At 40.3% G+C, this 22,472-nt stretch overlaps 1 protein-coding gene across 2 annotated transcripts in view; it reads left to right on the forward strand.

Moving 5' to 3' along the window:
* The window catches only part of LOC132381240 (adenosine receptor A1-like), a 62,340-nt gene that overhangs the window by 22,717 nt on the left and 17,151 nt on the right, over positions 1 to 22,472 (forward strand). Inside the window, exon 1 of one of the 2 annotated variants that reach the window (XM_059950620.1) lies at positions 20,407 to 20,485. The exons of the other annotated variant lie outside the window; for it this stretch is intronic. Within the exon in view, the coding sequence (XP_059806603.1) occupies positions 20,451 to 20,485 (35 nt within the window). The 5' untranslated portion in view covers positions 20,407 to 20,450. Of the gene's footprint in view, positions 1 to 20,406; positions 20,486 to 22,472 lie in introns of those variants that run through there. 2 annotated transcript variants of the gene reach the window in all.

The following is a 22,472-nucleotide window of genomic DNA, read 5'->3' on the forward strand; positions in this document are numbered from 1 at the left end:
CAAACAAATTAAAATGTTGGGCTTAGTGACAAAAAGATTGATCAAAGTGGTAGCATTTAGTTCATCTATTAAAGGAGAAAGAGGCGTTTCGGAAAGGCATTGCAAGCTTTGAGCCTCAGCAGAATGCTGAATGAGTGGCACATTGGTTAGTGCTTTATCCTGTTTTATTCATCGAGAAACAAAAGAATATTCAAACACTTTAGAGAATGAGGATGAGAGCTGGGAAGGAGGCACCATTGTAGAAACATTTAGTGCAGCAGATCTCTCAACTTCATGCTTCAGTGTTCCTACTCAGACTATGAGCGTTACTGAACCACTGCCCTGCTTAAGTGTAGGGCACGCAGATGCCCATGGGTCACAGTCCCACGGTGTACAAGAGTTTAACGCTATACATAACTGTGGTACTGACATCATCATGATGTAGGTTACCTAAGCATATGGCTAGTTAACTATATTGCACTTTCAAAGCTATATAAATATAATAAATTAGCCACACTCTGAAGATCATGAATATTATAAACACACCACACTGAGTAGCATAAAAGTTCTTGAAGTGGCCTAGGCACCATTGCAAGGAAGGGTATGAATTCTTTCACTGGGAAATAGTTACTAGAAGAAAAACACAACCTGCTGGAAATTCCTAAGCATTTAAAATAACTAATAGCGTGGTGCTACACACAAGGGTCACAAGTAAATGGGAATGAGTTGTGCTGTTCATCAGTCGTGTTAGAATCATAGAGTCATACAACACAGAAACAGGCCATTCAGCCCAACTGTCCATGCCAACCAAGATGTCTTCCTGAACTAATTCCATTTATCCCTCTAAACCTTTCCTATCCATATACCTCACTGAATGTCTTGTGATTGTACCAGCTTCTTCCGTTTTCTCTGGCAGCTCATTCCATTTACTCTCTGTATGAAAATTATGTCTCTCAGCTCCTCTTTCCCAAATCTTGCCACAAGGTCCCATAGAAGGTGCCCACTAGCAGCAGTGTTGAGTAAGAAGCTCAAACATGGCTGCATGATCTCTCAGCAGAGGATGGACAGTACCGCAGCAGTTAATGTAACACTTTTACAGCACCAATCACTGACTGGGTTCAGTTGTACGTTCTCCATGGGCTTCCTCTCACATTGAGTTGTGGGCATGCAAAAGTGTGGCACCAACATGGCATGCGGGACTGCCCAGCACAATGCTTGCCGATTTGATTTGACAAAATGTTTTTAATGTGTATGTGATAAATAAAGCTAATCTTTCTAATCTTCATTAAAGAAAGATCTATATGCAGCGGTTCCTAATAGGGAACACCGATTGAAATGGAACGGACTGCTTGTGACAGAATTGCTCTTGAGTAGTGGGTTAGTGATTGGAAGGTGTGCTAAGTGTCTTTGACGACCTGTGACACATCATGCCATTGAAGGTAGGCACCTGGGGCAAGGACCATAGTGGGGCTGTCTTCCATTGGCTTTTTACTCCAGCCTTTAATGAAAGCTTGCCCTTGGGTTCACAGCTTGTACCGATATGATGCATGTATTTATCATACAAAGCTGCAAGGGCAATGTCAATTTGATTGCTCAATGATTGACTTCACTTCTGTGTGCTCAGTGCACAAAGGTTCACGATGAGCTTCCCTTGTGCATACAGTCTGCGATTGCAGTTAGCAACTGATTTTTAGCTAAAGTTCTGCCAGCTAGCACATAAAGGAAGTGTTACTGTGCAGCAGAATTCCCAGCTTAATGCACAGATGCAGATTCATATTCAGCTAATTTATTTATTACGTGTTCATCAAAACATATGGTGAAATGCGTGGATTATGTTGGCAACCAACACACCTAAGGATGTGCTGAGGGCAGAACGCAGGTGTTGAGACACATTCTGGTGCCAACCCAGCATGCCCACAATGATCAGCAAAACAAGCCACCTTCCTCCCTCCCATCCATCCACACACACAGACTGGCCCCCAGCCCCACCCCAGTCCCCCAGGTCTCCAGAATCCAGGCTTCAACCATCAGGCTTTGACTTCCAGACTTCCAACCAACCTTAATGCTCTGATTGTTGGCACTGAGCCCTGTACTAATCTTTGTACCTATTCAAAGTCCTCCAAGACGACCACCACCTCATTTGGAAGCTTGTGTGTTGACTGGAGCCAGGTCCTTGTGCTTTGACTCCTGGTAGGGTCACCCATGCCAAACAGGTCAAAGGGTAGAGGCCAGACTAAGAGTGGTCCACCATTCCTTCAGTACAGGGTTAACAACCCTGACTGTTGAAACAAAACTGTTACATAAACAGCAATGAAGAATCCTATATCTGTGTGTGACGGTATTCCTGAGTCTCCGCCTGGGATTTGCATGACAGGAAAAACGTGAGGAAGCTACTGGCACAGTGATGGAAGCCCTGAACACCACCAACATCAAGGCCAAAACTGGTTTTTGGAATGCACAAACCAGGTACAAAAGCTAGCAAGCTAACACAAGTAACTGCAGAAACCTGACGTTCCAACATACTTATACCGGGTGTTGGTTTGGCAGACTAAAGGCAGCAACTGGTGAAACAGTTTTATACTGAACATACAGCATCCACACCAAGGTGGAGCTGTACCAGGGCTGTGTGCTGTCCTCACTCTTGTGCGGGTCAGAATCCTGGCAGATGACAGAGCTGTTATCATTTCACATCATGAGCCTCCAGAAGATCCTCCATATTTTCTGGACAAGAAAGGTCTCCATCCATGCCCTACTCCTTCAGTGTCACCAAGAGGTCGAGGCCACAATCATCATGAGAAAACATTGGAAATGGATGGGGTACGTAATGAGAAGAGAGGCCATCTGGATCATCCAGAGAACACTTCATTGGACCACTGAAGGATGGAGGAAATGCAGAAAACCAAAGACAACCGGGCACTATACCACAGAGCCAGAAATGAAGACCCTAACCACATTTGGGGCACAATAGAGAGATTGCCAAGGACAGAGGTGAAGGATCTTCATTGCTGCCCTCAATGCCAGAAGGGTAACAGGCAGTAATGAACTATTAAAGTACTAATGGGCAATCATAATTAAGATCGTTTGCAACTGGTCATCGTAAATGCAATATGATTCTTGATGAGTATAGATATCATGTAAATTAAGTATTTAAAGAACTGTTAGGAATATTTTAGAACACAGGTTGGTGAAGAATGCTTTCAGAAGCTGAGGTAATGACAACAAGAGTTGAAATGTTACGTTATGTTTATACATAATCTTTGGCAATGCACCACATGGTGCGTGGTAGGTCATGTTTAACAAATCTATTAGAGTTTTTCGAGGAGGTTACCAGGAAAGTGGATGAAGGGAAGGCAGTGGATGTTGTCTACAAGGACTTCAGTAAAGCCCTTGACAAGGTCCCGCACGGGAGGTTAGTTAGGAAGATTCAGTCGCTAGGTATACATGGTGAGGTAGTAAATTGGATTAGACATTGGCTCAGTGGAAAAAGCCAGAGTGGAGGATTGCTTCTCTGAGTGGAGACCTGTGACTAGTGGTGTGCCACAGGGATCAGTGCTGGGTCCATTGTTATTTGTCATCTATATCAATGATCTGGATGATCATGTGGTAAATTGGATCAGCAGATTTGCTGATGATACAAAGATTGGAGGTGTAGTGGACACTGAGGAAGGTTTTCAAAACTTGCAGAGGGATTTGGACCAGCTGGAAAAATGGGCTGAAAAATGGCAGATTGAGTTTAATGTGGACAAGTGTGAGGTATTGCACTTCGGAAGGACAAACCAAGGTAGAACATACAAGGTAAATGGTAGGGCAGTGAGGAGTGCAGTAGAACAGAGGGATCTGGGAATACTGATACAGAATTCCCTAAAAGTGGCGTCACAGGTAGATAGGGTCGTAAAGAGAGCTTTTGGTACATTGTCCTTTATAAATTAAAGTATTGAGTATAAGAGTTGGAATGTGATGGTGAGGTTGTATAAGGCATTGGTGAGGCCGAATTTGGAGTATTGTGTGCAGTTTTGGTCACCAAATTACAGGAAGGATATTAATAAGGTTGAAAGAGCACAGAGATGGTTTACAAGGATGTTGCCGGGACTTGAGAAACTGAGTTACAGAGAAAGGTTGAATAGGTTAGGACTTTATTTCCTGGAGTGTAGGAGAATGAGGGGTGATTTGATAGAGGTATATAAAATTATGACGGGTATAGATAGAGTGAATGCAAGCAAGCTTTTTCCACTGAGGCCGGGGAGAAAAAAACCAGAGGACATGGGTTAAGTGTGAAGGGGGAAATGTTTAAAGGGAACATTGGGGGGGGGCTTCTTCACACAGAGAGTGGTGGGAGTATGGAATGAGATGCCAGATGAAGTGGTAAATGTGGGCTCACTTTTAACATTTAAAAAAAAACTTGGACAGGTACACGGATGAGAGGTGTATGTGGAGGGATATGATCCAGGTGCAGGTCAGTGGGACTAGGCAGAAAAATGGTTCAGCACAGCCAAGAAGGGCCAAGAGGCCTGTTTCTGTGCTGTAATGTTCTATGGTTCTATGGAGGCTTTTGTATAGTTCTTGTTGCCACACTAGAACAAAACTGTCTTTAAGTTAGAGGCAATGTAGAAAGATTCATAAGGATTTTGCTGGGTCTGCAGGCTTCAATTTACATGGAGCAATTAAATGGTGTGGGGTCTCTTTTCACTAGAGTGAAGGAGGCAAAGATGTGACATGATGGAGGTATATAAAATTATCAATAGCATAGAGAGGGTAGGTCTCTGTATCCCATGGTAGAAGTGCCTAAAAACTAGAGGCCAGAGGTTTAAGGTGAGAGGTAAAGAGATTAAAGGGGATCTAAAGTGCAAATTTCTGACACAAAATGTAGCGGTTATCTGGAAGGAGCTGCCAGAGAAGGTCATGGAGACAGGAACAGTAACAGAATTTAAGAGACATCTGGGCAATTACTCAAATGAACAAGGTATAAATAGATACGGAATTTTTGCTTGTTTTTGATAGGCCATAGAATCAGGCCAGAGTTATATAGCAGGGAAAATGGTCCATCCATGGTTGATAAGGGTGCCTCCTTGAGCTACTGAGACTGTGTTTGGCTTATATCTCTCTAAACCTTTCTTACTTGTACCTGTCTAAATGTCTTTTAAATGTTGTAATTGCACCTGCCTAAACTACCATTACAGCTTTATCTCGGTAACTGTAACAATAGTAAACCAATTCCATTTCACCTCCCAGACAGAATGCATTATAGAACACCTGCATCCTCACCTGGGGTCCCTGTTCTGCAGTCAGACCTCAGATGTAAATCTGTTAACTGGGACCCAAACTGAAAATTTCTGAGGACTGTGACGTGCATTCAGAAGCATTCTTTCCCATTAACAGATATTAATGATTAACTAGAAATGTACAGAATAATTCCAGGTCATGACAAACAAGAGAAAATCTGCAGATGCTGGAAATTCGAGCAACACACACAAAATGCTGGGGGAACTCAGTAGGCCAGGCAGCATCTATGGAAAAGAGTACAGTCGACATTTTGGGCCAAAACCCTTCGGTGGGACTGAAGGCAGGATTGGGTCCTGCCGAAGGGTTTCATCCTGAAATGTCGACTGTACTCTTTTCCTAGATGCTAGCTGGCCTGCTGAGTTCCTAGCATTTTGTGTGTGTTATCCAGTTTGTGACAGCGAATTACCTGAGTAAGATAAATTAGCTCAAGAAGTAAGTTTCAAGGACTTGAAGAAAGAGCATTTGGGTCAGTAGCTCATAAGAAGTTCTAGCAAAATAATCACTGGACTATCATCTGAAGGTCTGTGCTATTGATTTAGGCACAAGTTTGAACCCCATTACAGCAGTTGAGGAACGTAGCTTCAAAGAATTCAATTAAAATCCTGGAATATAAAGCTAATCTCAGTAGTGGTAATTATATTATTATGATTGTTGCGAAAGACTATCTAATTCACTAATTTCTTGCAGGAAAGGAACTTCCTTGGTTTATGCTGTCTAGTCTAAATGTAATTATACACACATTTATTCAGAGACAATTGTAATGTAAATAAACCACATGCTGTACTTGAAAAATCCCCTTCTACAAATGAATTAAATATTTGACTTCAAAAAGCCTAACTGTGTATTCATTATATTCTCTGTTCTTGAGTAAAATCTTTCTGATAGTTATCAGTTTTTGCAAGCTGAATAAACACTATTCAATAACACCACTGGCATTGTTCAGCAGCACCAGATTTATATTAATTTAATTCAATCATCAAGAACAGTTTGGCCAAAAACTTGGACATTTCAAAACATTACAGCAGTAGTAAAGTGATTACAAAATGCAGAATATAGCGTTAGAGCTACAATTACAGTGGAGGTAGGTTATAACATACAAGGGTCATGAAGAAATAGATTATGAATTCTTAGGAATGTGTATGGCAATGGTAAAATTCAGTCTCTGTCACAATTTATCCTACAAACAACCTTACACACAGGCACAGTCTCCTGAAACTGCAGTCTGATATATCTGTAGCCATAGCCAGTGTGGGTTATAACGTGCAGATCACCATGACCCAGCGCAACAAGCTGAATTAAATAAAAGGATAATTTATGGACAGCTTTCAGAAAAATGGCCGTAAATTCGTCAGATAGGTATAAAAACCCAAATAAATGTTCTTCACATGGCTACACACGTCTCTAGTAACCTGCTCGGATGCAGATATTTTTGCTGCAGTTACACAGGTTTGAACGAGTTTTCCACCTCTGCAATCTTTCCTGATTAGGAACTGAAGTAAAGAAAATACTCACAGAAATTATCCCCAATGGCAACTCCTCTTGAACCATTTACTGTAAAATTAACAGCCCTCTACAGTGTCCAGTATCCCAAATGTATTCACAAAACTAACATAATATTGTTTATTTTTATAACAATGGTATCTGATCTGCAAGATGCAGATTATCCACAGCAAAGAAGCCAGTTAGGGATTAAAGATAGAAGCCTTTGAAGTCTATTGTAAGATGTAAGGCTACAGAGAGAGCAATTCCTTCTATATTTAGAAATTCCACAGTCATCTCATTAATAAGTATGTGAAAGTTGATACATTTTCTAATGTGTATGAAAACAATCATTGCGCAAGGGAAGATCTTCCTTCAAAAATTGTCCTCCTTTTAACACTTAAATTATGTCATGATCTTGATGTTCTATTTTTACCTTATTGTTGTTCTTTCCCTTCTCAAGATTAAGTACAATGTTGGCACTGCAACGCTAATGTTCCCTGCAATCCCATGTCACTGCTGACATGATGATGGCTAATGCACTCAAATACTCCAGATCTGAAGGTTTCTGGGAGCTGCAAGTGGAAATCTTACTTTGGGCAATGATTGCGAGTGTCCCAGTGCACTGCTTCCAACTGTACTTATTTAGCTAATGATGTCATGGAGCCTAACAGTGCAGAAATAGTTTCTTCAGCCCATCATGTGCATGCCGAGCTTTTTGCCCTTCCACACTAATCCTAATTGCCTGCCTGCAAATAGAAATATTCCTAAGTATTTCAATTTGAACTTTACTGATGAGTCTCCGTACTGTGGAAGTATGGATGTCCAGTAATCTGTCTTTTTGAATTATAGCAAAAAGGACCTGAGATTTTTGTTTATTTATTTAGAGATACAACATGGATTTTCTAGACTGCAAATGATGCACCAAAATATGAAAAAAATATTCACTGCCATAGGTGAGAAGCATGGTAGACAATGTCTGTACAAGATGCATAAAGAGAATCAGCAAAATGGTAAAATGGCAACAAAATCTTCTTTAATGATTTTAGTTGAAGGATAGAAATTGTCCATGAATCATAAATCTGTCAGACAGGAATAAAGCTCATCTATTCTTCTTTTATTAGAGACATTAAATCATTTCCATCCACCTCAGAGGTCAAATAGTGCTTGGTTTCTCAGTTGGCCTAATATTACTTCAATTAATCAGCCATCACTTGAGTGTCACCCAGGTTTGATGTAATGTTTTATTATGTGAGGAACTGACTTAAATTGACATCAAAGACCATCATGCCATTGACTTTTTCAACAGAGGGAAAGCCGTTCTAGATGCTGCTGAAGTTGATTAGGTTGAGGACATTAAAACAGTTGAGCGTGGAATTTTGTGATGGTGAGGACTTTCAGAAGGAAGCCAAATAGGCTTTAAAAATTTGAGCATTTCTCTATACTGAGGATTGCCATCCAGGGACAGGATATTCCTTGATTGTTTCTTATCCTCTGGTTTAATATTTTCCACTAGGTGTGGTAGAACTATACCTGGTCTGTGGCTTATGGAATTACAGTGGATTCCAGTTAATTGGGACCAGTACATTTTGGCCCAATCAAGTGGCTGCACCAATTAGCGAAGTCAACCTGAATAACAAATTGATGTACGGATTGAAATAAAATACAGGGCAAAGTAGAGTTCTACCAATACTACTGCAGAATGATACCACTAGTTGCTTATACTTTCGATGGAGGAATTCACCCAGCCACGTTCTCTTGACTAAATGAACAAAATCAGCACTGACACTTAATGCACATGATGGAATGCCTTCATACAATGACGTTGATGATTTCATCCTCCAGATCTTCACTTTCAGTGTAACATTCAAGATGATTGTTGATACATTCAAATTCTTCATAGTTTCTAACTTGTTGAAGTAGTGAAATTGCTTCACTTTCAATCCCAGCAGTTTCTGGATCTCCAAGCCTGAATGCTTGAAACTGCAGTGAGCAAAATTGTCCTACTGCTTATCTCTCAGCAAACATCAGTGACAAAAATCACTACTTTGTGAACACAGATACACACAACCAATGCTATTTAAAAATTATTCACTCAAAGCACAGTGTTGTATCTAACAGCCATGGAAGTGCGTGTGACTAACACCAGTTAGAAACTGTTCAGCAAGGCTCCTGCCTGAATTAAGTGGTAGAGTGTCCCAAATAAATGAGGGGAATCCCAGATATTTTCTCGATTAGTTTCTGTTCTTTAAGAGTTTTCCCAAATAAGCAGCTGCCCCACTTAACCGATAGCCCAATTAACCGGGATTCACTGTACTTAGTTCTGTTTATAACTAACGTCCCACACTTTTTGGCGTACAGGTACACCACTGTTGTAACTTTACCAGACTGATCAGAACAAACGACATTTTATCTCATGAACTTTCATCTAATGACAAAACAAAGTCTTGACAATTGCAAATCACAAAGCACTGACTTTCAATAAGTACAGCCACTGGCCTATTTATTCCTCGATATCAGAGACTGCAGTAATTACCAGGAAGCGATACTGATCTTCACTTCTGAGGAAAATAGCATATACATCAAGTGACACTTATCCTGAACTCTGAGGGAGGATTTAATGCACTCTTTTGATGTGAGTTGCACCAACTTTTTAAACCAAATGAAACAGGGCTTTTAAACTCCTTAACTTTTATCATTCAAAATATCAACTCTGAAGTTGTTCTATAATTACAGAGTAGGATTGAGAATTTCATCCTCTTTATTTTGTTAAGTAATGCACACAAACTGCTAGAGGAACTCTGCAGGCCAGGCAGCATCTATAGAAAGAAGTGCAGTTGACGTTTTGGGCTGAAACCCTTCGGCAGGAAGTATCAACTGCACTTTTTTCTATAGATGCTGCCTGGCCTGCAGAGTTCCTCTAGCATTTTGTGTGCATTATTTGGATTTCCAGTGTCTGCAGATATTTTCTTGTTTGTTCTTTATTTTGTTAAGTGGTTGTCATTTTACTAATATATTTTCAACAAATCTGTTCATTGTTGAAATACATCATTACTATTGGTGTGCTAACTCAGCAGCATTCATTTTCAGGAATTTGATTGTACGGTTCAGACAGATTTTAGTTCCAATATGAAGGTTCCATTGGCACTTCATTTCTCTAAAGAGATAATTTAACAATTGTGAGCTGCTGAAAACATTGGAAATAATCAGTGTCTGCAGAAGGTCAATTATTTCACTTCAGGAACTCACCTGTCATCACATTAGAGGACTAGGATATAGTAACTTGGCATTATATTAGGACTGAAAAGAACAGAGAAAAAAGTGTGATGATGACTTTAACTAATGGATTAATTCCCACTAATTTTAATGAGTTTAATAATTTGCAGTTTTTATGAGCAGTTTTCGATGAAAAAGAAACACGAGATGGTGAGAAGACAAAGGATGACACAGTGCACAGATAGTGAAGTGTGTAGTATCTTTAATAATAGGTTCACAGTGCAACCATTTATTGTTTCTTCAATTGGATCAGAAGCAGAGTTCATAGAAGAAAAGTCGTTGGTTATTTGGTCTTCACAATCAGAACTTATCTGATCATTTCCTTACGCTGTCCCATATTCATATCGGGCCCCTTGCTTTCAATATCATTTCCACCCTGTTCATGACATTGCACTTCCAAAACCTCAGTTGTCTAGATCCAGGGAATCGTTGGACCAGGGTTGGTCATCCATGGTCAAAGTAAGACAGCTTGAAACAGGGAATTGGAAGCTATTAGAATAGTGGAGACATGTGAGTGACCAAGGAGGGAAAGGATAGAGTTAGTGTAGGATGTTCTGTGGGGCCAGAGAATATTAAAATAACCAGTCTACTATGGTGGTTTTTCTTGGATTTGATGTCGAGGCACAAACCAAAAGAGACTGCAGATGCTGGAATCTACTACTACAGGTAATTTGCTGGAGAAACTCAGTGGGGCAGGCAGCATCTGTGGGACGGAAGGAATTGTTGACGTATCAAGTGGAAACACTGCATCAAGACCTTTCTGCCACAGATGCTGCTCAACCTGCTGAGTTACTTCAGCAGATTGTTGTTGCTCCGTAAACTGGCTGTACAGGTTGAGAGAATTCAAGGCTACAGGCGGTGCAGGGCAGATCCTCTGAAGAAATGAAGTAGGTGACTGTCTGCAAGACAAAGCTTTGAAGTTTCCTGAACAACTTTGGTCTGCATCCTGTTGCAGACAGAATCTCTCATTCTCTCATCCAACCTCCTTCATACAGCTTAACAGAAATTCATTTTCTCACTTTTTCCAGTTCTGATAAAGGTTTATTGAGCTGAAGCATTGATGTTGTGTGTTCTCCCCTGGATGCTGCATGCTCTGCTGAGAGCTTTTACCATTGTATCTGTTCAGCCATGTTTGTTTAAAAGGTAACAGTAACTTGTCATAAATTCCACAATAGTACAGAATCTACTGTAAACACAGAGGTTCTGCAGATAGTCGAAATCCAAAGCAGCACACACAAAATGCTGGAGGAACTCAGCACGCCAGGCGGCATCTGACTGCACCTATGAAAATGAGTAAACGGTCAATGCTCCAGCCGAGACCCTTCCTCAGGACTGGAATGGAAGGGGGAAGATGCCAGAATAAAAATGTGGGGGTGGGGAAGGAGAATAGCTGGAAGGTGATAGGTAAAGGCAGGTGGGTGGGAAAGATAAAAGGATGGAGAAGGAGTCTGATAGGAGAGGAGAGGAGAAAGGGAAGGAGGAGGGGTACCAGAGGAAGGTGATAGGCAGGTGACGAGAAGAGGTAAGAGGCCAGGGTGGGTAATAGAAGAACAGGGAAGGGGGAATATAAACATTACTGAAAGGAGAAATCGATGTTCATACCATCAGGTTGCAGGCTATCTAGACGAAATATGAAGTGTTGCTCCTCTACCCTGAAGAGGCCCTGGAGTGACATGTCAGAACGGGAACGGGGATAAGAGTTAAAATGGTTGGCCGTTCAGGAATTCTGCTTTTGGCAGATGGAGCAGAGGCGCACAACAAAGCAATCCTCCAATTTACTTTGGATCTCACCAATGTACAAGGGGATGTAGGAGCACAGGATACAATATTCAACCCTAATAGAGTCCCAGGTGAAGTATTGTCTCACCTGGATGGACTGTTTAGGGTCCTGAGTGGAGGTAAGGAAGGAGGTAAATGGCCAGGTGTAGCATTTATGTCTCTTGCAGGAATATGTGCAAGGTGGGAGATTAGTGGGGAAGGATGGATGGACAAGGGAATTATGGAGGGAGCGATCACTGTGGATAGTGGAGTTGGGGGGGAGGGGAAGTAAAGAATTGTTTGGTTGAAGGATCCTGTTGAAAATGGCATAAATTGTGGAGAATGAAATATTGGATGCAGAGGCTCATGGGGTGGTACGTGAGGTCAAGAGGAACTCTGTCCCTGTTCTATCCCTACCAAAACTATTGACCTTAGTAAGATGGCTATGGGTGCAGATCAATGGGACTAATCAGAATAATAGTTTGTCATCGACTAGTTGGCCCAAAGGACTTGTTGCTGTATGACTCTACGGCAAGTAAGATATCTTGCACCACAAAAGGTGTATGCTCTACGGTTTTCGTTTTGGTATCAAAGTGCCCGTCTGAAGAGAACCCAGAAAGAGGATGCAAACCTTGTCCATTAACTCCACCACTTTCCGGAATTCCTGTCTATATGCATCTGGCCGTGCTCAGCATTTAACCCCAATGCGAGATCGTGGCCAGTTATTCCAACCATCAGCACCTTGCTTCAACTCATCCAAAGTATCAAGACCAGCTCGAGTTAGCACCTTCACTGTAGTGAAACATAAAGGGCTGCTCACATGGGCAGACGTGAGTGGTGATACATATATAGGGTTGGTGACTGAACGCTTAGTTCGATAGTCATCTTAAACAGATAGAGTGAGAAAATGTCATGCTCAGAAAATTCCAGGGCTCAGGAAGTTGGTAGGTGAAGTTGGAGCAATTAAAATCAGCAATTGTCAAGAGCTCAGAGTGGAATGGACACACGTCTCAGATGTGTATTCTGTTGAACAAGTCTACAGAGGCAGAGTGAGGTGAAACAGCAGACATTTTAAAGCATAGATGTACATTTTAACATTGAGTTGTTGCTTAACCAGGAACTAGTCCAGTCGGCACGCATGCGATGATGGGTGAAGCAGACTCTGTAAGGACTCAAGCCACAAAGTTTGGAGAACCTTGTGTTTAGAATGGGGCAAAGGCAGGTTCCTGGCCCCTTAAGGCCAGTCACTTTGGGCAGATGAGGCTCATTAGTTGTGGTCAGCAGCTCATTTAGGAGAAGGAAAACTGATTTCAAACCTTCCACTGCCTTGCGGCTATACCCACTCATGAGGAAGGCTTCAGGAGTAAACCCTGAGGGAAAAATCCAGAGCTGGAGACCTTAAGGTAGTTACATTGAGTTCAATACTGACTGGGAACTCCCGTGACTTCGCTGGTACCAAACTGTATCGGTCTCTGCCATTCCTTTGGTCTCATCAGCTGCGTGGAGAGGGGGAGCTTGCTACACGGGCAACAGCTTGCTCTCCATATTGTACTGCCCAGGCTTGTGTATCTCGACAGCTAGGACACAATATCGATGGTCAACTCTGACCAGCGGAGACCCTCACCTCACCTCACCTCACAAATGATAAGACTAGAAAAAGGCAGTCAAAAGTACATTGGAATAATCAAGGATTTTCTTGAGCAGTGTCTGAGAAGTTAGAGACAGAGATGTGGGTTCTAATCTAGTACAGTTTTGTGAGAGAGATGGAGAGGATCATGAATTCCAGAGTCTAGGTACAAGATAGGTGAAAATACTAAAGCAGGAAAAGTAAATTAAATTGATATCAACTGTACATGATATAAAACTCTATAATTTATGGTCAAGAATTGCATCCATACCATACTTGAAATTATAGAAAGTCAAGAGGTTTCATTTTTATAAAAGCTGTAATGTAGTGGCGCCAAGCACTATGAAAGGATCACACGGAGGCAGAGAGAGCTGAACTCGGAATGGGTTTACTAACTCCAAATCGCACACTTAAATCTCCCCTCCCATGGATCCCTGCGACCCGTGGGGCGAACGTGACGTCAGACCGTCCCCAGAAGGTCCGCCCCGAGCGATCTGCGCGTCTGCCTGTGGCTCCCGATGGCGGATCGAGTCCCATGTGTGTGGACCGCCACAGTATAAACTTTAAATTTACTTGAAACATCAAATTTAGAAGTTAATAAGATTTGTAATTATCAATGACACTGCATGATGGGGGTCAGTAGTCGAAATATCTTCATTATAAATATTTTTCAGAGTCACTGTCACCTTCAGATACGGCCACAAATTTTTTAAATTAATTGTGTATATTTTTATATTAATCAAGATAACTCTACAAGTACCAGACAGCTACTTGAGTGCCAGGACAGTCGGCCCTCCTTATCCGCGGATTCCGCATGCGCGAATTCAACCAACCGCAGATCGCGAAAACCCGGAAGTGCTCTTCCAGCACTCGTCGTTCAAGCATGTCCAGGCTTTTTTTCTTGTCATTATTCCCTAAACAAGCAGTATAACAACTAGCTTACATAGCATTTACATTGTATTAGGTAATATAAGTAATCTAGAGATGATTTAAAGTATACGGGAGGATGTGCGTGGGTTACCATGCATCAGGATCGAAAAAAATCGTAAGTTCTCTTACTAAGTAAGTCGGAACAGGTGTATCCGGTATTATTTAGCGTCAGTTGGTCAAACATTTGTCTTAGAATATTGTATATATTTTACCTTTCTATGCATATAAAACGCTTAAGAATGTATGTTTCAGTGCAGGGCTTGGGAATGGAAATTCTCAGGACTCGGGACAGGCTGCTATGGAGTGCGCTCTCCACCGTGCCGGGTTGATGTGGAGGATCAAAAACCCAAAACCCCAAAACCCAATAATTAAACCACTACGTTGCTTAGTAATAGTTGTAGCCTTCATCAGGCCAGGGCCTTTCTCCCTTTATCCTTTAAAATTGTTCCGATCGTTGACTGACGTAGCCTAACACTTTTCCAAATGACCGATGCCGTTTCACCTCTTTCCGATCGCTTTATTATTTCTGCTTTATTTTCAATCGTGATCGTGATTATTTTCGTGAACAGAAACACTGTGGATTCAGAGCTGCACTGCCGGGTCCTAATGTTCACTGCACTGAGACAGGTTAAATAGGGTCTGGAGTTCCACTGGGTCCTAAGGTTGACCTGAGGTTGAATAAGGGACTTGAGCATCCGCGAATTTTGGTATCTGTGGGGGGTCCTGGAACCAATCCCCCACGGATAAGGAGGGTTGACTGTACTATGCAAAACCAGTAACTCTGCTGGAACAGAATTCCTAAAGCAGAAAACTATTTCCAAAACTGTGAAGAGGTTACACAGGAAGAAATTGTTGATAACACCAAACATATTTCCCAAATATTTCCCATAAACACCAAACATATGTACTCATTCCCCAATGTTTGGTCCCAGAGCCAAAAATTGTTGGCTAATAATTTCTATCTGCTAGAACTAAAAATAAATCCACATCTCTCACATCATCTCAACCGTCAGAGCAAAGTTTTCCTTCAGACAATTGAATATTGTTAAGGATAAACCTTGCTGTAGGTTGGATTCATTAGTCTCCATTATTCTTGGCATATCCTCAGTGTCAACAAGATGAAGCAGATGGTTATCGACTTCAGCAAAACTCTCACCACTCACACCCGTTTACATCACCAGATTCTGGTTCTTTATACTCACAAATGCTGAATGCTTGCAACTTTCCTGAGCTCATTGAACTCTCTTCCAGCTTAAAATCAAGGCACACCTCACAAGTAACTGCCTGATTAACATATCAGAAGCTTTCTTAGACGTGTTGCCTACAAAAACTTTTGTAGTTAGACCATTATGTCACTATCATGATTCCTCTAAGCAGCATGGCCCTTCCTTGGTCCAATATACTTTCCAACCAGAGGCACAGAGGTTGACACCAACACCTGTGTGCCCTCTGTTGGGCAACGGTTCATGGTGTTCAGCATGGAGGTGGATTCAGTAATCCGCATTCAGTTGATTTTGTTGTAGGGGGTGTGCTATGTGATAGTGAATGGATCTCCAACCACAGGCCCACAATGCTGGTCCTCCTGTTTTCACCACACACAAGCTCAATGTGGCTTGTTGATTGTTGTATTTCACTGTCATGAAAGTCATTTTCAGAGGAGTTATCTGATGGCTTTAGTTCAGTACATCTGAAATGCCTCTCAAACTCATTTTGTGGGTTGACTGAAACGGTTGAACCAGTGTCCAATTCCATTTTTATTAAATTTGCCTTTCATTCTGATATAAGCTATATTGCTTGTCTATTGCTAGTTTTCACAAATCTCAAAGGTATGCAGTCCTATGTCACTCATTATTATCATATTTTTCAACAACATCGTGCAGATTAGTGCTCTTTGACTTGAGTGTTTAGCCTTTTCTCTTCCCTGAGCAGTCTGTTTATTTTGTCTGACCAATATGCTCTGACTCTGTCCTGCTTTGTTGCATATTCTGCAAGTTTCATCTTAAAACCTACATTTGATTTGTGAATGTGAGCCCCTGTCACAAGGGTAACATCATTTGTTCGGCCAGGCCGATTTCTGTTTAGACTTTGCAACTTTGTTCATGTTCACTTTCATTTTTGACTGTAATTCATCTGCATCGCCAGAGTTTCTGTTAACACAGCAATTACTACTGCTGTTTAAATGTAAGGTGCTTCAGTTAGGAGCCATTTTTGAATATTTTCCTGTAAAATTCAACAAAGTAAACAATCTCTCAGTGCATCTTTAAGCCCATTACTGACAATCTCTTCAATTCAGCTACATACGCTGAATTAGATTGCTCTTCATTTTGATTCTGCTTACGAAACCTAAAGCATTCAACAATCAACAGTGGTTTGGTTGTAAGTGTTCCTGCATTACTTTTACAATATCAGCTAAGCTCATTTCTTTTGTTTTAGTTAGAACAGTCAAACTTTGAAGCAAACTGTATGCAAAATTGGTACTTATTTGAAAATGAAATGAAATATATGCAAATGAAATGGCCAAATATTGTTCAGTTAGCTTAGCTTACATATTCCAGTTATCTTTTATGTAATCAAACATGTCAATTTTCCCAATGTAACCAGCCATTTCTACATTGTTTATAATTATTATCATCCAGTACTCACTTTTTATGAATCCTTGAAATCCCCTTTTTACTGTCTTTTTTTTTAAGCTCGACAGGCAGCATGGAATGTGTTTATCACTCGTCTTTCTTCACTGTGATGATTTTTTAGTTAGAAAATCTCACTGTGCTTCAACAGGTAGATAACCATCTTGGGTTTATTTAAAAAATACCTCATCAGCAATGTTATGTTTTGCAACTTCAAAACATCAAACTAATTTAAAGGGAGGTACGGGGGTCTGAAATGTGAGTATAACTTTGACATGGTAATATGACGACATATGTAATTCACATATTTATACATACAACCCATAATGAATTATCTAAACGAACAAGAATGCTTAATCAAACAAGATTAATACAATAAGTACAAGATTACTCAAATATTACTGAAATATTAAGTACACGATATCTACTGTTTTGTCTTCTCCAATGCTTTCTTATTTGGGTGTGCTTAAGTGGATGCCTGATTACAATCCTTCTAAAGCACCCAGGGATATTTGCCATGTTAATGCTGTTACATTAATGCGATTACTGTTGTTGGAAGATAGCTGCTACTTATCTCTTCAGTTAGGCTGCCATTTACAGTGCACTGACAATGTTTGAGAACATTGAGAACATTGTCAAAACATTACTGCATGATAAGTCACATAATCTGCTGCTAACCAGGAGGTAAATTAGCATCAGTAATGCCCTGTCCAATAAGAATATTTTAGCCTCCTTGTACACCAACTACTCCAATCATCAATCGTGTTGCATTTCTGCCTTAAACTATTTAGTTATATTTTGGAGTTATGTATATACACTTAGAAAACCGCAAGCAACCACAGCTTACAGCATTTTGTTTTTGTTAAACAAGATCCTGAAAAGCTGAACAGATCTCAGCTGTTCAGTAGGAAACTACACTGTGCTGCAGTATTGGGGCAGTCAACTGATGTGATTGGCAGAATTATTTATTAACTCAGATTCTGAAGTTTATTGTAACATGTTTTAAAGTAATAATAATAATAAAGAGTAAACTTTTTGCTTTAGCTTTCCCAAATTGGAGCATTTCCAACCAGATAATCCATAAAAAAGCATGTCTCTGATTCAGTGGAGAAAAGTCGGGCAGGTTTTTCAATGCATGACCAATTCTCCATCCGCTGTATTTCAATTTGTATTCCCGACAGGCGCAAGTGGTGAAATACAAAAGCAGAAAATGGTATTACATTTTCCTTTTTTGCCCTACAATTCCTTGATCTATATGTACAGCAGCCTTCTTTGGAAAACAGGAAGTGTAGCAATGATTCACTCAAATGAAATGAGTTACCTTTTTAGAAGCTAATTTACAGTACAGAGTAATAGTAATTTCAGACCCAATGTATGATAAGTGAAGAATGTTTGACGAGAAGACTTTGGTCAGAAATACCAGGAAATCAGATGCCCAATCCTGAATTTTTTCCATTCCTGTGGTATTTCTGGTGTGGATCTGCTGAACATTCTCGATAAAGATGACTCAAGCTTTTGTCATGATGTCATACTCATACAGTGATGCTCTGATGTAATAAATTATGTTGCAGTGGGTCCAAGGTTAATATGTCCATTGCCACTTCATGCAACAACCTTTACCATGCTACTAAAAGAGCAGATGAATTTGCCTGCGATGAGGCTTAAGATTTTCATCACTATGTCTTTCTTTTATTTTCTTGGATTTGTCTGATATGGAGTAGCAGCTGAACACATTTATATTCATGCAATTTCCGGGATGGTAAACTGCATGAATGGAGTTTACTTTTGTCAAATAAAATCTATGATATTAGAACTTTAATCCTTTTAAAGGTGTACCTGTGTTTGTTCAGTCAGTTAAGAGGAGCAGTTGCACAGGGAATTAATCTATGGGCAAAGCTGGAGCAGTACCTCACAGCTGGGATGAGCCTACAGAGTACCAGATAACTTCAGTAAGTTTACATCATTGGAGCAGGTGCCACAGGCCTCGCCAGTTTCCAATGTTCACAGGGCATAACAGACCAGGGGAATTCTGATCTTGAAACACTCCACAATCCATCCTACAATCTCGGCTGGGAACAATTTGATGAGTGATGGCAGGGTGGCAGTCTGGAAAGACAAAACCTTTACAGCCAACATCTAGTGTTCATTAAATGTCACAGAAGTTTTGAAAGATTCTGATGACTTTTGAACAAAAAGATTGTTAGGTTGAGATAGCCATATCAGTTGGAAAGTTAAGAACATTTAGCAAGAGAAATCTACCTATATTTATCATAAATAAATACAGCAAAAAGGGTGTTTACCCCGAACTTTGTGGAATCATGGCCCCATTCCGGGTCAAATTCTATGATCACTTCATCATCCAACTCCAAGCCCAACCTTAGTGTCCCTCACCAGAGAAACGTCCCCTTAATCCGGCCATCCTAATTGGATGGCACACAATTCTCCTATCTCTTGTCTTCAACAGTAATCTGAACAAGCAGCTTGCAGCAGCATAACATTTTAAAAAACGAACCAGGGCATTACAGTTACACTGTTTGATAATGATACCAAATTTGAAGTGTATATTAGAGGATTACATGAAAAAGTGTGAGATTATTTAATAGAGACGAACGGAAAACATTGAATCTCGAGAATGAAGGTAGTAACAGAAATATAGTTACTGTGTTCATAGAAATGAACACAGAGAAATACAAAAAAAATCCTGCTAATTATCATGATTCCACCATCCTGCCTGCACAAATTTCATTACCAATTGCCTTAGTATATGGACAGTGTGGCCATTTGAGTTACACATGTAAGTTCAAGCCACCTTGCATTACGTAAAGCCTCCCTGCATTGATTAATGAGGAGACGCATTGTGGCTGCAGCAGGTGGAAGAGGTTCTCCAGAACATGATTGCAACTTCATGCAATCTCTGGCAGACAATAAGGGAGAGCAAGAGGAGTGACCTTCAAAAACGGTAAGGGAGGCCATATTTAAAAGATGGGAAGACCAGGTGTGTACTGAAAAAGCAGTGAAAGGATTCAGTTTGGATTTGAATGCCAGAGGTCAAGGCCTACATGAAAGTACACCTAAAGTGAACAAATCTTCAACTGATTTTCTACTATATCATCCAAACGGTGCATGGCAAAATGCAGTATTGATCAATGACTCTCTATCACAATGTGTATCCTTCCCATAAATCAAAACATTTGGGTGATAGGAGACAAAATCGAAAATGAATCAAGACACATGGGAAAATAATTAACAGGCTCATCTGAATTGAAATCTTAGTTCTTCTTGGTAATAAATATTGTGCTTTTTATCTAGTGTGATGTCAAGGAAACAAATAACACAGCAGTGTTCAGTACATTGCACCAATCACAATGCAGATTCCTTCTGTAACTGGCCACATCATACTCCTACGTTTACTTTTGCAACATGCAGTCAATCTTCCTTTTAGTCAGAAGATGCTTGAATCAAGAACGAAAACAGACAGCAGAATACTGGAAGAAATGAACATATCAAGCAGAAACCATGGAGGCAAAAGGTAGAAGTCAACATTTCTAGTCAATACCCTGTATCAGGACTGTGAAGTCATAATCAAAGTACATTCCACACCATGAAACACTTTGTCCTTGAAACACTAAAATTGGAGCATGGGAGAGCTAAAGAAAACACCTGTAAATTAAAATGAATACATTTGGAACTAATATCCTACTGTAATAATAACTGAAGGTGAAAGATTCAGCCCTCTTTAAAATTCCTGTCTTAAAGGTTTAAGAAAATAAAAATGTCCTTTTCCCCTTTAAAATAATTTGAGATGAAATCTTCTGACGTCATTATCAGAAGCAGACATACTGGAAATGTTCCACTTGTTCAGTCACATTTGGGAACCTGTCCAACGTTGTGATAGTGAAGTATCCAGTTGGTTTATTAATCAAGCTCTTATATTCTTTGATAACACATATGCTAGGCTGTACCAGTGTCATTGATTTTACTGTAGATTTATGTGCATACCAGATCAGATTACTACTTCTTCAGCTCACTGAGTAAGCTGTTGAACTACCTTGTTAATGACCTCAATAGTACCAGTAGTGACATGAGGACCAATTCCCATTATTGGATTGTGTTCATCATTTTCTCACAGATAATGCACACACAATCTTTTGAAACCAGCACTGTACTTATAAATATTGTTGCATTAATCAGAAAGATAAGTTTCTGATCAGCATTATGTCAGCGTAATGCTAATTGTAAGTTAATGAGTTACTGCTGAAGTTACACCAGGGGGAGAATGTAGCCCAAGGATATGGCAAATTTAAAGAAGTAGTTGGAAGACAGGCCTCATGCTTCACTACCTAAATACTTATTTCCTTTGCTCGGGTCTATTTTTAAGGAGCAGAGTATATTTGTTGGATAATTTCTGTTAAATTTTCATATTGTAAGATAATGGGTTAGGGTTAGGGCCCCCTAACCCTAAGACAATGGAAATTAGTGGTTAATATACATTTTCTGAGATATTCCAAAATATCGTACTATCTGTATATCAAGTAGACTGTTAACTCCATTCTAGGTATGGTATCTCATGGGCTTCCAGGTTCATGTCTCGACTGGACTCCTGCATCTTGAAGACATTTAGGATTACAGATTCTAACAGGGAGCACACACTCAACCCCGTTCTCTTCCAGAAAGGGCTCTATAAATGATATATTACAAGCAAATTGAGCTTTTTCCAGCCAAATTTGAGATGTCTTTGACACACCTTTTACTCTTTAGTACGTCATTACATCAATTGATAAATGATGCACTGGTTCCAAGGGTTAGGGTTTCACCTTGCTAAAATGGGACACTTTAAGCAAGGTGAAACAAGCAACCATCCTCAAAAAATAAAGGTTTCCAGACATTAGAAAAAGTTAAGAACATTGGAACAGTACAGTTAGCCATTCTGTCTTATTACTCCTCCATTCCTTTTTTCCTCTAGCTTGGCAAAAATATTGTTACTTCTGTTGCTTTCTCCACAAATGGTACTCGGACCTGAAGAGTACATGTTTTCTGTTTTTCATTCTATATTCAGCTTTTGACTTGCCTAACATCATTTCTAGGGGAAGTGCTGAAAGGCATTGTGACAAATGTGTTTTATTATCACTGAAAGGTTGCAAGTACTGGAGGGACTCCGGGTGTTAACATTGGCATGTGCTAAAGGTAATGCAGTCGTTATGGGAGATTTCAACATGCAGGTGAACTGGGAGAATCAGGTAGGTGCTGGACCCCAGGATAGGGAGTTTGTGGAGTGTCTAAGGGATGTATTTTTGGAACAGTTTGTGCTTGAGCCAACCAGGAACGAGGCTATTTTGGACTTGGTGATGTGTAATGAACAGGAATTGATAAGTGATCTTGAAGTAAAGGAGCCATTAGGAAGTAGTGATCATAACATGATAAGTTTTTATCTACAATTTGAGAGGGATAAGGGCAGATCAGAGGTGTCAGTGTTGCAATTAAATAAAGGAGACCACGGAGCCATGAGGGAAGAGCTG

The sequence above is a fragment of the Hypanus sabinus genome, chromosome 25 (genome assembly GCF_030144855.1).
Source record: "Hypanus sabinus isolate sHypSab1 chromosome 25, sHypSab1.hap1, whole genome shotgun sequence".
Classification (NCBI taxonomy): domain Eukaryota; kingdom Metazoa; phylum Chordata; class Chondrichthyes; order Myliobatiformes; family Dasyatidae; genus Hypanus; species Hypanus sabinus.